The sequence below is a fragment of the Mugil cephalus genome, chromosome 10 (assembly GCF_022458985.1).
Source record: "Mugil cephalus isolate CIBA_MC_2020 chromosome 10, CIBA_Mcephalus_1.1, whole genome shotgun sequence".
In the NCBI taxonomy this organism is placed as follows: Eukaryota; Metazoa; Chordata; class Actinopteri; order Mugiliformes; family Mugilidae; genus Mugil; species Mugil cephalus.
Genome location: NC_061779.1, coordinates 16,752,367 through 16,767,402, shown reverse-complemented (window position 1 = coordinate 16,767,402; position 15,036 = coordinate 16,752,367). Strand labels below are relative to the sequence as shown.

At 41.7% G+C, this 15,036-nt stretch overlaps 1 protein-coding gene across 2 annotated transcripts; it reads left to right on the top strand.

Annotated features, from left to right (window-relative positions):
* Positions 1 to 653: 653 nt before the first annotated feature.
* Positions 654 to 14,131, top strand: LOC125014706 (unconventional myosin-Va-like). 2 transcript variants are annotated; one of them, XM_047596000.1, is made up of 40 exons: positions 654 to 872; positions 1,102 to 1,212; positions 1,728 to 1,899; positions 2,157 to 2,301; positions 2,412 to 2,568; positions 2,654 to 2,797; positions 3,063 to 3,144; positions 3,270 to 3,377; positions 3,454 to 3,560; positions 3,646 to 3,911; positions 4,004 to 4,085; positions 4,173 to 4,313; positions 4,452 to 4,577; positions 5,124 to 5,207; positions 5,469 to 5,594; positions 5,869 to 5,966; positions 6,055 to 6,141; positions 6,279 to 6,387; positions 6,480 to 6,691; positions 6,772 to 6,928; positions 7,155 to 7,394; positions 7,553 to 7,801; positions 8,331 to 8,424; positions 8,519 to 8,661; positions 8,805 to 8,918; positions 9,299 to 9,433; positions 9,541 to 9,597; positions 9,736 to 9,963; positions 10,058 to 10,125; positions 10,293 to 10,367; positions 10,450 to 10,648; positions 10,888 to 10,981; positions 11,084 to 11,227; positions 11,313 to 11,467; positions 11,549 to 11,638; positions 11,735 to 11,885; positions 11,975 to 12,254; positions 13,027 to 13,201; positions 13,309 to 13,389; positions 13,472 to 14,131. In XM_047596000.1, exons 1-40 carry the CDS (start codon positions 846 to 848, stop codon positions 13,622 to 13,624), a joined length of 5,466 nt encoding a protein of 1,821 aa, XP_047451956.1. In that variant the 5' UTR covers positions 654 to 845; the 3' UTR covers positions 13,625 to 14,131. The 2 variants fall into 2 exon arrangements, with proteins under 2 accessions (XP_047451956.1, XP_047451955.1); XM_047595999.1 differs by having other exon boundaries at positions 8,519 to 8,676.
* Positions 14,132 to 15,036: the final 905 nt, after the last annotated feature.

The window sequence follows — 15,036 nt, the reverse complement described above, 5'->3', positions numbered from 1 at the left end:
ATTTTCCTCTCTATCAATAATGACAATGTACAAAGGCTACATACATTTCGGTATCTCTAAGGATTCAGGTTTTTATGAGAAGAGTCATTTTAGAATGAAAAAAATTATAGTGTACACTGACTAGTACACTAATCATATTACACTGATCAGACACAACATTAAAACCACTGACAGGAGAAGTGAATAACACTGACCATCTCAGAACAAAACAATGTTATGTTGAGAAACTTTTGGACCTGACATTTAAGTTAAACATGTATCACTCACCTTGACCAGACCATGCACACCCACCCCAAAGCAATGACACTCCTTGATGGCAGGAGCCATCCTCAGCAGGATGCAGCCACAAAAACAGTTTAGGAACAACTCAAAAAAACATGAAAAGGAGGCCTGCTACAATGGTGTCTGCTAACATCCTGTTAGCAGACACCATTCTCTAAAGAGCCACTGATGTTTTGGAGGCACACGGGAGACCTGCACAATATTAGGGAGGTGGTCATAATGTTATGCCTGATTGGTGTGTACACTCCATGGTTTATAATAGTGTCACCGCCTCTTCTTCTGCCTCTTCTTCCTGCTCTTCTTCCTCATCAGGGTTCAGTTCACAGTGTTGGCCGCTCAGGGGCGCGCAAGATGCACGAGAGCAGAACGTGTCGTGGCCGGTTCGGGCACGAGCTGCTGTCTGTTGCTGCAGCGGTTGGTTTGATCGTCCCGTAGCTGAGAGAAACGGGAAAGTAGCTCAGGAAAGTTTTTTTTTTTTGTTGTTCCAGGAGTCACTAAAATGTTCCACCCTCCTCTCTGCGGACAGAGGACATTTCTGAGGAGCCACTGAGCAAGTTGAGGACATGGCAGCGTCTGAACTTTACTCCAAGGTAGGAAGACTAGGTTAAAGTTAATACAACGGTTTTCTCTACCGAGCTAAACGTATAGTCAGTGTTGGTTAATTAGCATAATTAATGTTGAGAAAGTTGCTTGAAATCTCGTATATAAAAAAGTCACTATTCTTAGCATTATATTAGTTTTTTGTTGTTGTTGTTGGTTTTAGTTGTATATGGGTACGTGGTTGAATGGCTGTGAACCGGTTTCCCCTCTGTCCATCAGGATGCCCGTGTGTGGCTCCCAGATGCAGCAGAAGTGTGGAAGTCAGCAGAGCTTATCAAAGACTACACTCCAGGGGACCTGTCCCTGTCTCTACAGCTGGAGGATGGCACGGTGAGACAGTCAAAAAGCTTCACGTTGGACATACACGGTTAGACAGGGGCACTGAGATGGGTGTGATGATCTGTCAGAAAGCCATGCACATATTTTCTCTGAGCCTCATAAATTTACATGTGCAATGGAGGCTTATTCGAGGCAGCTGTGTTGTTTGATAAACTGTCTGGGTGAAGTCAAGCACCCTGTGCATCTGTTTGCCAAACCATGAATACGAGAAGTTTTAAGTAGTAGCTTTGAAAATGAAGCGGACTGGAGGATGGAAAGAGGGTGGTTTAAAAGTCACTCATCAGCACTCCTGCTACCTGCGGGTGCAGTGTCGAGTTTGGGCATGCACATCAGGTATGGAAATAAGGCCAAAGTATTATCCTGAGTGAACATGAACAGGCCGAGCACAGTGGCTGCTTGTTAGCTTTAACATGATCCTCCTCTGATACTAATATTTTTCTAGCTAATCTTGTACTTTTCTACTTGTACTTTCTTGTGTTTTTAACACACTTTATTCCTCTTTCCAGAAAGTGGAGCACAAAATAGATCCCCGAACCAACAACCTGCCGCCGCTTAGGAACCCCAACATCCTGGTGGGGGAAAATGACCTCACGGCGCTCAGCTACCTCCATGAGCCGGCAGTGCTACACAACCTTAAAGTGCGCTTTATTGACTCCAAGTTGATTTACACATACTGTGGTAATGAGCTCCATCTACTTTGACTCACACTATCACTGTAGACTTTGGAGCCCTGCTCACCCTGTGCTCGGACGTAATCTCTAGCACATTATGCTTATGATTAAGTTTCAGGTGGATTTTAAAGAAACATAACACAAAAATGTATCATGTGAATGTGCGATAAAAATAAAGCACACAAAACTGGTCATTCATTTGAATAATTCTCAGATAACCAAAGTTTATTATGTTTCAATATGTTTTTTCCTTGTGAAATTTAGGGATTGTCCTGGTTGCCATCAATCCTTACGAGAGCCTTCCTATCTATGAAGCTGACATCATCAATGCCTACAGTGGACAAAACATGGGGGACATGGACCCCCACATCTTTGCGGTAGCTGAGGAAGCATACAAACAGATGGCCAGGTTTTTTGACTACTATGAGTGAATTTCATTTGACATTTTAAAGTGTGCTCATTTCCATTTGCGCTAACACTTGATACTTGGTCTGTATGTTGTCACATTATTTATCACAGAGATGAAAGAAATCAGTCCATCATAGTCAGTGGTGAGTCTGGAGCTGGCAAAACCGTCTCTGCTAAGTACGCTATGCGTTACTTTGCCACAGTCAGCTGCTCTTCTAGTGACACCAACATCGAGGAGCAAGTTCTTGCATCTAGTCCCATCATGGAGGTAACATTTAACAGTGTGGGAAAATGAAACAAAAAGATAAACTTGCATAAGCTGCTGAGATATCTATATTTTTTACTTTATGTAGGCTCTCGGTAATGCCAAGACAACAAGGAATGACAACAGCAGTCGTTTTGGGAAGTACATTGAGATTGGGTTTGACAAGAAGCATTCTATTATCGGTGCTAACATGAGGACCTACCTCCTGGAGAAGTCAAGAGTTGTGTTTCAGGTGAATTTCATCTGTGTGGATTTTGCATGCATGCCTTCACGGCCTTCAGCGTGTGAATGTGGTCCTTCATATCTTTAGATCAATCTGTGTTTCTCCTCACTTAATTGATTTAAAACAGGCTCACATTCATGTATGTTAGCAGCATAAACATCACACATGCCTCGGCCTTGACTCAGAACAATGGTAACACTGACCTATTTGAGCTGAATGTGTTAGAAGTATATTTCCTGGTTACTATTTTAACACCTGTCTGCACTATTTTCAGGCCCACGGAGAAAGAAACTACCATATATTCTACCAGCTGTGTGCTTCTTCACATTTACCAGAGTTCAAAGCCTTCAAGTTAGGTAACCTTATCTACGATATCGGTTTCTTTTAGGAGTACAGACAAGTTATCTACCAAATAATTTAAATGGCAGTTGTAATAGGTAAACTATAGTAACACAATATTTTATATGATTAATATTTGAAGGTTGTGCAGAGGATTTCCACTGCACTAACCAGGGTCAGAGCCCAACCATAGATGGAGTGGATGATGCCAAAGAGATGTGCAATACCAGGAGAGCTTTCTCAATGTTGGGTAAGTATGAATTATAACTTGGTAAGGGATTGTAGAACATTGTTGATAATAATGTATTGTTTTGTCTTCATTGTAGGGATTGGTGAAAGTGATCAAATAGAGATCTACCAAATTTTGTCAGCTATTCTCCATCTAAGCAATGTGGAGGTTAAAGACCAGTCAGTCGACCGATGCAGCATCTCGGTAAAGATTTTGTTTCCTTTATTAGGTTTTATATTTAATATTATGCCTCAATGTGGTATTTAGGATGTATTTCCTGTATTTTCAGCCGGATAATGTCCACCTGATGGTCTTCTGTGAGCTGATGGGAGTGCCTTGTGATGAAATGGCTCATTGGTTATGTCACAGGAAACTCAAGACGACCACAGAGACATATGTTAAGTCTGTTTCTAAAGCGAATGCGGTGTATGGCCGGGATGCACTAGCCAAACACATCTACGCCAGACTCTTCAGCTGGGTTGTTGGCCGTATAAACAGTGCCTTAAAATCTGCACTGAAACAGCATTCGTTCATTGGAGTACTTGATATTTACGGGTACGTAAATACGACGTACGTCTGTTTATGTTCCAGAGGTGAACAGATATGTTGTTTTCATTTAAACATTTTAAACATTTATGTGTCTCCAGGTTTGAAACATTTGACGTGAACAGCTTTGAACAGTTCTGCATCAATTATGCCAATGAGAAGCTTCAGCAACAGTTCAACCTGGTATGTGCCTTTCCCCGTTTGTCATGCTGCTGTCTTAGTCAAAACAGACAGTACTTGTAAATCATTTTTAGCTCCCTCTCATTCCAGCACGTCTTCAAACTGGAGCAAGAAGAGTACATGAAAGAGGAGATCCCTTGGTCATTGATCGACTTCTACGACAATCAGCCGTGCATTAATCTCATCGAGGCAAAGCTTGGCGTCCTGGACCTCCTGGATGAGGAATGCAAAGTAAAGTGTTATTTCTATTTCTTTTTTTCTCACCAAAAGTTTGTTCAGCTTCCACTCAATGGAACCTCCACCATAATGGGTGGACGTTATGAGTAATGCCATGACTAACTCATGTGTCAGCGCTTCCTCTTTCCGCAGATGCCGAAAGGCTCTGACGACACGTGGGCACAGAAGCTGTACAACACCCTCCTGAAGCAGAATACCCACTTTGATAAACCCAGGTTATCAAACAGAGCTTTCATCATCCACCACTTTGCTGACAAGGTGATACACGATTATCCCAGGGGTAGCTGACAAAAAGGAGGCCTTAAGTTTATCAGGGAAAGTACATGTGTACTTTTTCTGTACGGACTTTGCACATTGTGTTTGTATCTGCATTGGGGTTCTCCTGATGTTCAGGTGTCTTAATGATTTCCAGATGTGAACAGGTTAATACTACTGGGAACTCTAAATTGCTCATAGGTGCAAATAAATGTGTGTATATGTTAAATATTCGCCCTTTTTATAGGATGGTGCCAACTCCAGGGCATAACTCAGCTCAGTGTGTTCTGGGAGAGGTTCCAGCTCCCGTGGCCTGAACAGAACAAGCACTGTGAAAAATAGACGGATGGATGTATGAGTCATATTCACTAACCAGGAGCACCAAGAGCCTTAAATGGGTTATGACGTGTTTAAAAAGCCAGACTTCAGTTCTATTACCACAAATGTTTGATGATTCTGTTTATTGGACCAACAGCAATCAGTCACTGGATGATTGTGATATTTGCTCTTTTACTCAAAGAACATGTGTGATCTGGTCTGTGTGCCCAGGTGGAATACCAGTGTCTGGGGTTCGTGGAGAAAAATAAGGACACAGTCAACGAGGAACAGATAAATGTGCTAAAAAAGAGCAAGGTGAACGTTTATTACATTCTCGCCTGTAGTCATATCCCTGTAAACATGCTTAATTATTTATTAATGTCAGCACCTCTTCGGATGCCAAGAAACCAAGAGAAAATGACTTGAGTATTTTTGTTTTGCAGGTTTGTGGGCACACACCCTTGAATTGTTCGAACATAACTATTGGAGGAAATACTCTCACTTTTGTAATTTAGGTTGAAAACACTGCCACCTGCTGTTCAATGACGACTTTGTGATCTCTTAAAAATGTTTCAGTTCGAGTTGCTGCTGAGGCTGTTTGAAGAAGATGAGAAGGCAAAACGTTCAGGCAACAAACCTGCCAGCGTCACTGGAAGGGCCGGGCCAGCTCCGAGAGATAATAAGAAGACAGTGGGACTGCAGGTGAGAACATTATGAGAAAGCAACGTGACATTTGAAACCCCGGAGAAGATTCATAATTGTAGGGAAGATATGGAAAGTTTGAGCTAATTGATGGGTTTCCTCAGCTCGTCAGTGTCTGTGTGAGGTTTAGTTTACTTCAGGAAAATGCAAATCAATCAGAATATGTGGGATTTGCTGAAAGTCAAAATTACTAAACTGACTAAACATTTCTATTGAATGGCAATGTTGTGTTTTTCAATTCATGGCAAGAATTTATTGTCATCTTTCCTTTCAGTTCCGTCAGTCTCTGCATTTGCTGATGGACACACTAAATGCTACAACTCCTCACTACGTCCGCTGCATCAAACCAAATGACCATAAATCGCCATTCACGTAAGAATGATGATTTCACTTTTCCTTTTCATGCACTTAGGAAAGACATGAACACTCATTTTGTTATGGGTTTTTATTTTACATAAAGCTTGGACCCAGTCAGGGCCGTGCAGCAGCTTCGAGCATGTGGCGTCCTCGAAACGATACGGATCTCTGCAGCAGGCTTCCCTTCCAGGTACCTCATCAATAACAACACAGCACAGGGCCATGGGCAAATATATGTGCAATTATACTGCTGTATTTTCCAAACCTATAGAACTTGTTTATGCCACTTGTCCCATGTCGGTGATGAGTATGAAATGAAAATTGCAGATGGACATATCAAGAGTTCTTCCATCGTTACCGAGTGCTCATGAAGCAAAAGGACGCTCTTCCTGATCAAAAACAGACCTGCAAAAACCTCCTGGAAAAACTTATAAAGGTAAATCTGAACTGTACAAAAACATAATGTCAGTAACACAATAAACATAACTTTCATACTGTACTACATATGCCACTGTGTTTTGTTCCAAGGACCGGGAGAAATATCAGTTTGGAAGAAACAAGATCTTCTTCCGGGCTGGTCAGGTGGCTTACTTGGAGAAGTTACGTTCTGACAAACTGCGTATAGCTTGTGTTCGCATCCAGAAGACCATCCGCTGCTGGCTGGCCCGCAAAAAGTACCTGAGGATGAGAGAGTCTGCCATCACTATTCAGAGACATGTACGGGGCCACCAGGCCCGCTGGTGAGTGGATACGTAAAGTAACAGAAGTTCAAAAGCTCTAGAAATATATCAAGCATTCAATGCATTTTCTCTTTTGTCAGTTATGTGAAGTTTCTGCGGCGAACCAGAGCAGCTGTTGTCATTCAGCGCAATGTGCGAATGTGGTCGGGAAAGAGACGCTACCAGCAGCAGCGCTCTGCAGCTATCACTGTTCAGTGCTTCTGGAGGTCCTACATGGCTAGAAAGCAGTACTACAAGGTAATGTCATACTTGAGAAATGCAATAAGTAATAATTGTAATTAGCAAGAGCCACTTGAGAATATGACTAGGATATGCGACGTTGTTGACACAAGGAATCTCGGATCTTCCAGGTTTTTAAATGGCCTGTCGAGGTGTCAGCACTTTTATCCAAAGGAAATTCTCGTCTTTGCCGTTTCATTTTCAAACTTGACGTTACTCTGTAAACTTGTCTCTATTTTCACAGTTGATGTATGAGCATAAGGCCATGGTCATTCAGAAGTGGGTGAAGTGCTGGCTGGCCAAGCAGCGCTACAGACGCATTCGAGCGGCCATCATCCTGCTGCAGAGCTGTGTGCGTCGCATGAGCGCCAAGAAGGAACTAAAGAAGTTGAAGGTGGAAGCTCGCTCCGTGGAACACTTCAAGAAGCTCAACATTGGCATGGAGAACAAGATTATGCAACTGCAACACAAGATAAACGAGCAGGTCAGTATTGTGTTAGTATGGATGTCTAGTTTCATATACGGTAAGTAGTTGTTTACGCTGTAATGTAACCATAAGACTAATTGGTGCTGGGAGAACATTGAGTCATTGGGAGTCGTCATATCACATGCAGAGCATGTGTGTGTTTTCCCCCCCTGCAGCAAAAAGAAAACAGAGAGCTCAGTGAGATGCTGAGTGTTGTGGAGAAGGCCCAGACTGTGGAGAGAGACAGACAGAGCAGAGAGATAGAAAATCTTCGTAGGTCAGAACAGGAGGCCCGAGCCAAGGCGGAGACGCTTCCCTCGCTGCTGGAGCAGCTCTCCTTCCTTCAAGAACGGCTGGAAATCACCTGCAGAGAAAAAGAAGACCTGGAAGAGCAGACAAAGGCCTATAAGGAGGAGACACAACAGGTAGGCCTGTTTTTTTCTGTGAGTTTACCAGCCCTACTGCGTGGAAACTTTACTACTACACAGTTCTACATACCATATCTAATATGGTAATATATGTGCTTTGTGACATAGTATTTGTGTAGAAAGTCTCATTTATTGTCATTAGTCAGTTTAAATCATTTTCTACTCCACAGCCCTGAGTCTATTTCTACAGGAGAGTTCTGTTTGTTGTTCCTTGTACATCGAGTTTGATTCAGTCTTTCTAGGATTAACTGAGTTTTTTTTTATATGATTTGTAATTTGTGTTGATAAAAGTATTCATTACTTAAGATAAAGTAAGATAATCCTTTAATTTATCTTAACTATGGTGGACAACAATGGTTTGTATTTAGCTGCCTTTGCTTTACAAATTATTAGAATGAAATACAAAATATTAACTTATAACTTTTAAACTTAATTTCCAGTGATTGTTTTTGTCTCTAAAACCTTAACAGCCATGTGATTGTTTACTGTAAACTGTAAAAAAAAACATGATGTGCCCCCTTCCCAGGTTTTAGATGAGCTTAATATGAAGAACAGCTTGATGGAGAACAACATCGATGAGCTGAGCAAGCAAATCCTTGAACAAGCCCAGGAGCTGACAGGTATTGAACTATTCTCCTCAAACCTTCACAGCTCATCATCATTAATTCCCACATTTCAAATACATTAATTAAAGATTAAAATGCTTCCACATAGACATTAAATCCAACGCTGAGAACACCAAACAGCTGGAGAAGGATTTAACGGAAGAACGTTCTCGCTACCAAAGTCTGCTGAGTGAACACCTGCATCTGGAGGAGCTGCACAGAGACCTGAAGGAGGAGATGAATGACAGCATTGTGAGGAACTCCACTGTACGTACAGAGCACGTTGAGAGCGTCATATGCAAAGGAGGCAGTTAAATGTCAACGTATCCGGCTCATTAAAAGAATGATTCTTGGAACAAGTATAACATCTTTTCTTTTTTTTCGCTCCTAACTAGATTTCAAGGCAATCTAGTCACAAGAGGACAGATTCCAACTACAGCAGTAACTCATCTGAGTTTAGTCTGAGCTTGGGCTCAACTGAGGGTGATGACGTCTCCGTACAAGCAGAGGTAATGTATGAACTACTCTTCTAAAGGCTTGAAGGTGGTTGACAGATATTACTATTTTCCACTATTTGCTGTTTCTGCAAAGAAACCGTGTGTGCGTTTTTTTAACGCATTTTCATGGTGGAAAAACTGATGTCATCAAAAAATTATTACTCGAGTAGTTTGACTAATGGATCAGTCGCAGTGTCGACGTAACGCTAGTAATTGGTTCCTGGACATAATTAGATGACAAGGTTTGTTGCTACCAGATATTGCAAATACTTTCAACTTGGAGCATCTGTGGGAACATCTTTTTCCGGCCTTGGTGTTTTAATCCCATTAGTGCAGCATTCTTGTTAGTTTGAGAAGAGATTTAGCATCAAAGCTTGCTGTGTTTTTTTTAGGATGAGACCCCGGCTGCAGTGGACCTGCCAATTCTTCTGAAGCTCCAGATGAGAGTGAAGGAACTGGAGCAGGACAAACAGTCACTATGGCAACAGCTGGATAAAAAGGAGGAAGCCCAGCAAGAAACGGCGAAAGTATGAAACAAACAACAAATTGCTAAAAACACATATTTATTTTTAAGTATTTGTTATTTTTCATTGCAAACTTGACTCCTGCATAATGTATATAATTTTCTGAGAAGGAGGTGGAGGAGCAAAAAACCGTTGGCAGAGCACAACTGGATTTGGAATCAATAAAGGTGAGTCTTGGTATTTTTGGGACTGTACAAATGACTATGACATTAGAACAATGAATAACTACTTATTGATTTTGAACATTATTAATACAAAACAAATATTTGTGCATGTCATTCATTTTTATATGTGTCCTAATGCAGCGACAAGAACTGGAATCTGAGAACAAGAAACTGAAGCAGGATCTAAATGAGCTGAGGAAATCTCTGACCGCTGAGAGCGGTGATTTGATACCCCCCGCCCCCGGCTCTCTGCCCTACAACATACTGCTGGAACAACTCAGCTCCTCCAATGACGAGCTGGAGATGCGAAAAGAGGAAGTGCTGCTCCTCCGGTCGCATATGGTCCGCCAAGAGGCTCTGAAGCATAGGGTGAGAAATTCAATTCAGTTCATATCATTATACTGATTATTTAAGAGGAGTATTTTCAAACTATTTAAACTATTTAATCATATGTGACATCCAGGACTCTGCATTTGGCGAAAGTGTGAAGTTAGATCTCAGTGAAATGCCTTCGTTTCAAGGTGTTAACAGGTAAGATAACAGGACTTTTCGTCATCTGTCACTGACTTTTATAATGTCGTTTGTGTGGGTCCCACACAAACGACACACATCTGACACACATCTGACACACATCCACACATCTGATTATTTTACTTCTTAATAGTGCTGTAGCTGAGCTTTGTTTTCCTCCTCCTCAGATCCACTGACATCCACACTCTGAATGAAGACGGAGAGCTGTGGCTGGCCTACGAAGGCTTGAAAGAGACCAACAGGTAATGAAGTGATTTCCTCTAAGTGGATTATTGAAGCAGGTTCGTGCTTTACGGAGCTGAACGACATCCCTCCGTCCTCCAGGCTGCTTGAGTGCCAGATGCAGGAGCAGGAACGCGTTCACGATGAGAAGTACAGGACGCTGGAGGAGGAGGTGAACAAACTGAAGGAGGAAAAGAAGCAGGAGCAGAAGCTGTTGGCTCAGAGCCTCCTCTTGCCTGAAGACGCCCGAATAGAGGCGAGCCTGAAGCATGAGATCACGCGACTCACCAAAGAGAACCTGGTGGGTGTGGTTAGCGATTATCAACATCAACGTTTATCAGTTGTTGTTGTTATTTTTGAGGAATATCTGTCCAATACCAGCTGGGATAGACTCCAGCAACCCCCGCGACCCTAGTGAGGATAAGCTAATGAAGATAATCTTGTCATCAAGTTGTTCTTATTTATTTTTTTCTCACTTTAAGGTTGAAATCTCAGGTTTGTTTGTCCTGACACTTATGACGTTTGCTTGCATGATTTTAGGAACTCTTGGAGCATCAGGAAAAACAAGACGAAACCATACGAAAGCTTAAAAAACAACTGAAGCTTTACATGAAAAAAGTAGAAGATTTTGAAGGTAATCGCATTGAACTAACTGTGCTTGAACATATAAAAAGCTACTTACATTTTCAGTGTGTTATTATTATCATAAAATGAATCCTGTCTCTGCTGTGTTTAGCGAGTCTTCCGCGAAAGAATAGCTCTTCTGTGACGAACGTCCCCGTCAGGACCGTGAACATCACCCGGAAGGAGAAAGAGTACCAGGGCATGTTGGAGTACAAGGAGGGTGACGAGAGCCGCCTGCTTAAGAATCTGGTCATAGGTACAGGAAATCATTTTTTTAATGTGTTTTTCTACACTTTAGAGATACAGTAGGTCAGTATTTTGTCATGTTGTGTTCTTCTCAGATCTAAAGCCGCGTGGTGTAGCAGTCAGCTTCATTCCAGGACTTCCGGCCTACATCATCTTCATGTGCTTACGATATGCAGACAACGTGAATGACGACCAGAGAGTCAGCACTCTTCTCAATTCCACCATCAGCAGCATCAAAAGTGTCATTAAGGTACAGTTTGCAACTTATAATGTGTATAAGTAAAGTGATAAATGTGTTAATTTTGAATACATTTTTACTCCGTTTCTCCAGAGGAGAGGAGACGACTATGAAGTGGTGTCTTTCTGGCTGGCCAACACGTGCCGGTTAATGCACTGTCTGAAGCAGTACAGTGGAGATGAGGTAATCCAGAGAACATGTTTAAACCAGTGTGATGTTTACAACTGTGTGCATCCCTTATTTAACTCAAGGTGTCTGTACGTCCTCCGTGTGCTGTAGGGATTCACGATCCACAACACCGCCAAGCAGAACGAGCACTGCTTGACCAATTTTGAACTGTCAGAGTACCAGCAGGTCTTTGGCGACCTGGCTATTCAAATTTACCGTCAGCTCATCAAAGGCATGGAGCGCATCCTGCAGCCCGTCATAGGTGAGGAAACGTATTCACACTTAACACAATAACAGACATCGTGTTCTTACTAAGTCTGACGCCTGCCTCAATTTCTATCTCATGTGTAGTGGCGAGCATGTTGGAGCACGAGACAATCCAGGGTGTTTTAGGCTCCAAACCAACAGGTCTGAGGAAGAGAAGCACCAGTTTCCCAGAGCAGGATGTGACAGTGGAAGACCTCCTGCAGCGTCTCAGCGTCATGTACACCACCATGAAGCAGCACGGAATAGACTCAGACCTCATCAAGCAGGTGGTCAAGCAGCAGTTTTACATCATCTGTGCGCTCACACTCAACCATCTGCTGCTGCGCAAGGACATGTGCTCCTGGAGCAAAGGCCTGCAGATCAGGTACAGCAGGGAACACACAGCGGCCACCATATTGTACTTTATGCAGTACTATTAGCTGGGAAGGAAAACCTGGATTAGATGCTTTAAACTTACACTTGCTCAGTTGTACGAACTACATTTTTATTGGATGAATATCTGTTGTTAAAAATTCCCAGTCATCCCTGTCATTGTGTATCTAAAGCTAAAACAAACTGGACTTGTTTGAGGTGTGTTGTCGACCTTTCACCACAGTTGTCGTATTGTGTGAGATTACACAGTTTGCCCTCCAGGGGGCACTACAGTAGAAAAACAAGAGATTTAAACCATGACTCAATCTAGCTACAGAAAACCGACAGTATCATTTTTTTTTTTTGGTTTGACTTGGGCCATCTCTGCCTAACTAAGAAGAATATTTACAACATTGATTAAATACAATAATTTGATTAACAGGCCGTCATGTGCATCTTGTGATGCTAATGAATACAGAAACATAAGGTTTCCTGTTAAGCGGTCCCATGACAGGAGATGACTTTAGAGTTTGGTTCGGTATTGACTTGTCTTAAAGCCTGAACTACTTTCCATTTTTTATTACTAAATGTAAAGTTAATGAATTAAATCTGGTGGTAGTTTTAAGGAAGACAAGTAGAACCATTCTCATCTAATTTAGATTTAGCTGCATGTCTTACATTTGGTTTTCTCTGTTGTAGTTGCAGAGAACTGATGCCAGGACGGACCGTCCTTGACAGTATTTGTGTGTAATCTGTGCTTCTCCTCCACGCTTGTCTGGTTTCAGGTACAATGTTTGGCAGCTGGAGGAGTGGCTGTCAGAGAGGGAGCTGACAGACTGCGGAGCGAAGGAGACACTGGAGCCTCTCGTACAGGCCGCACAGCTTCTGCAGATCAAGAAGAAGACAGAAGCAGATGCCCAGGCTATCTGCAACATGTGCAATGCCCTCACCACAGCACAGGTCCAGCATCAGAAAAGACTCACATTTCTGTTTATATCTGCTTATATAATTTTTATTTATTTATTTATTTATTTTAATTTTCGGATCTTTGTTTGTTTTTCTTGTAGATTGTCAAAATACTGACTCTGTACACCCCAGTGGTTGAGTTTGAAGAGCGGGTCTCTAGCGATTTCATCGCAACTATTAAAGTGAGTAATGTTTTGTGCTCTTTTATCGTCGGTCTTATATTTAGTAATACTATTAATCTGCCTTTTTTCTTTTACATTTTAGAGCCTTTTAAAAGACAGAAAGGAATCATCCAGCTTAATGATGGACGCCAAGCAGATCTTCTCCGTCACCTTCCTGTTCACGCCCTCCTGCGTTCCTCTGGACACCATTCAGATCCCTGCTAGTCTTAACCTGGGCTTCCTAAACCGCATCTAGACCAGTGACAGCCCTGACACTCGGACCTTGTTCTCTGAACTCTGCTCACCAGAGTAAAAAAATGTATTTTTCTCTAAAGTTTGCACAAGATTATTTTAATGATCAGCTTTAATAATAAGACTCCAAAAAGCACGATTTATTGGTTCTTTGTAGAGACAGATTAACGACTGTATAATCAGAGAATACGTTAAAAGTATCTTAAAGGTCGTCTCATGACAAACTACTACACACTGTGGTATTCGTGTATTTGTGCCTGAAAACTGAAACAAGGAAAGTTATATCACAACTTCCTGGAAACCATGAATTGTTTCATCTCAAATGAGTTGACATGCATCTGATGTTTAAAATGTTAGAAATGTCTTCAGGAGTTTTATTTTTGTAACTTTGGATTTCTGTAACTTAATGTTGCCGTTGGTATTTATGTCAAGACAGGGAGACGGAATAGAAAATTCCTTGGCTGGTCTTAATGTCGTCAGTAATATTAAACGCTGACTTTTCAGAAAGGTGGTTTGAATGTGCTTCATTTTACTGAACAGTCTCACCCAGTGTAAAATATATTTAATAGTGGATGTCCTCCATGAAACAGTATCTATATAGAGTTTGACCTGATTCAAACAAATAATTTCACTGAATTCAGTCTGAAGTTATCAGTTATCATAAGTTCTCAAACTTTAAATGCTCAACACATGTTAACACCTATCACTCCAGATATGATTAACCTGTTAGCTTAACTTCCTTCTGCCCACAGGGCATGTGTCTAGTTAGTCTTTCTGGTGAACTCTCTCATTCCCACTGTTTTCTCAGTTTTGGAAGAACACTGATATTGTAGGTTTGGTTGGTACGAAGTGTTTTCTTTTTAAAGTCATTTTTGGTGCAAAGCTGTGGCTAAAGTGTGGTGGTGAGGTGGCTCGCATCCGGCTTCTTTTGTCAAGAATCCGTGAATAAACGAGCACACCCACGGCGTCGAGCCGCTGTCACAAGACGAGAGGGCGGAGTCTCCCAGTCAAAGTCCGCAGCAGGTGAGTGCGACGAGTCAACCACGAAGAGACCACACCAACCTGGACGATGACTCATGGGACTTTCACATTAAAGCACCTGTTTAATTTGTTCTTAGTGTGTTTCTTGTTCTTTTTACGGTCCTTTACACTTGGCTTGATTAACCAGTTTTGACCAATGTGTCTAACCAGTTAGGTTACATTCAACTTAATTGTCATTACACATGTACAACTAGAGGGCGACGGAATGCAGTTTAGCATCTAACAAGAAGTTAACAAAGTTAAATAGGACGGAGCTGGATGTGTCCAGATTAGGCATAGATTAGAGGAAAGGTCGAAATAATATTTTTTTTTTAAACTGAATTTCTTTAATCGTGTTTGAAATGGAGTATCTATCTATCTAGTAATATTATACAA

What these genes read in the sequence shown, in the direction of transcription:
- LOC125014706 (XM_047595999.1), top strand. Translation starts at nt 846, where the DNA reads ATGGCAGCGTCTGAACTTTACTCCAAG. An exon ending in ATAAGGAGGAGACACAACAG is followed by an intron (nt 7,802 to 8,330) that starts GTAGGCCTGTTT and finishes CCCCCTTCCCAG; the next exon opens with GTTTTAGATGAGCTTAATAT. An exon ending in TCGTTTCAAGGTGTTAACAG is followed by an intron (nt 10,126 to 10,292) that starts GTAAGATAACAG and finishes CCTCCTCCTCAG; the next exon opens with ATCCACTGACATCCACACTC.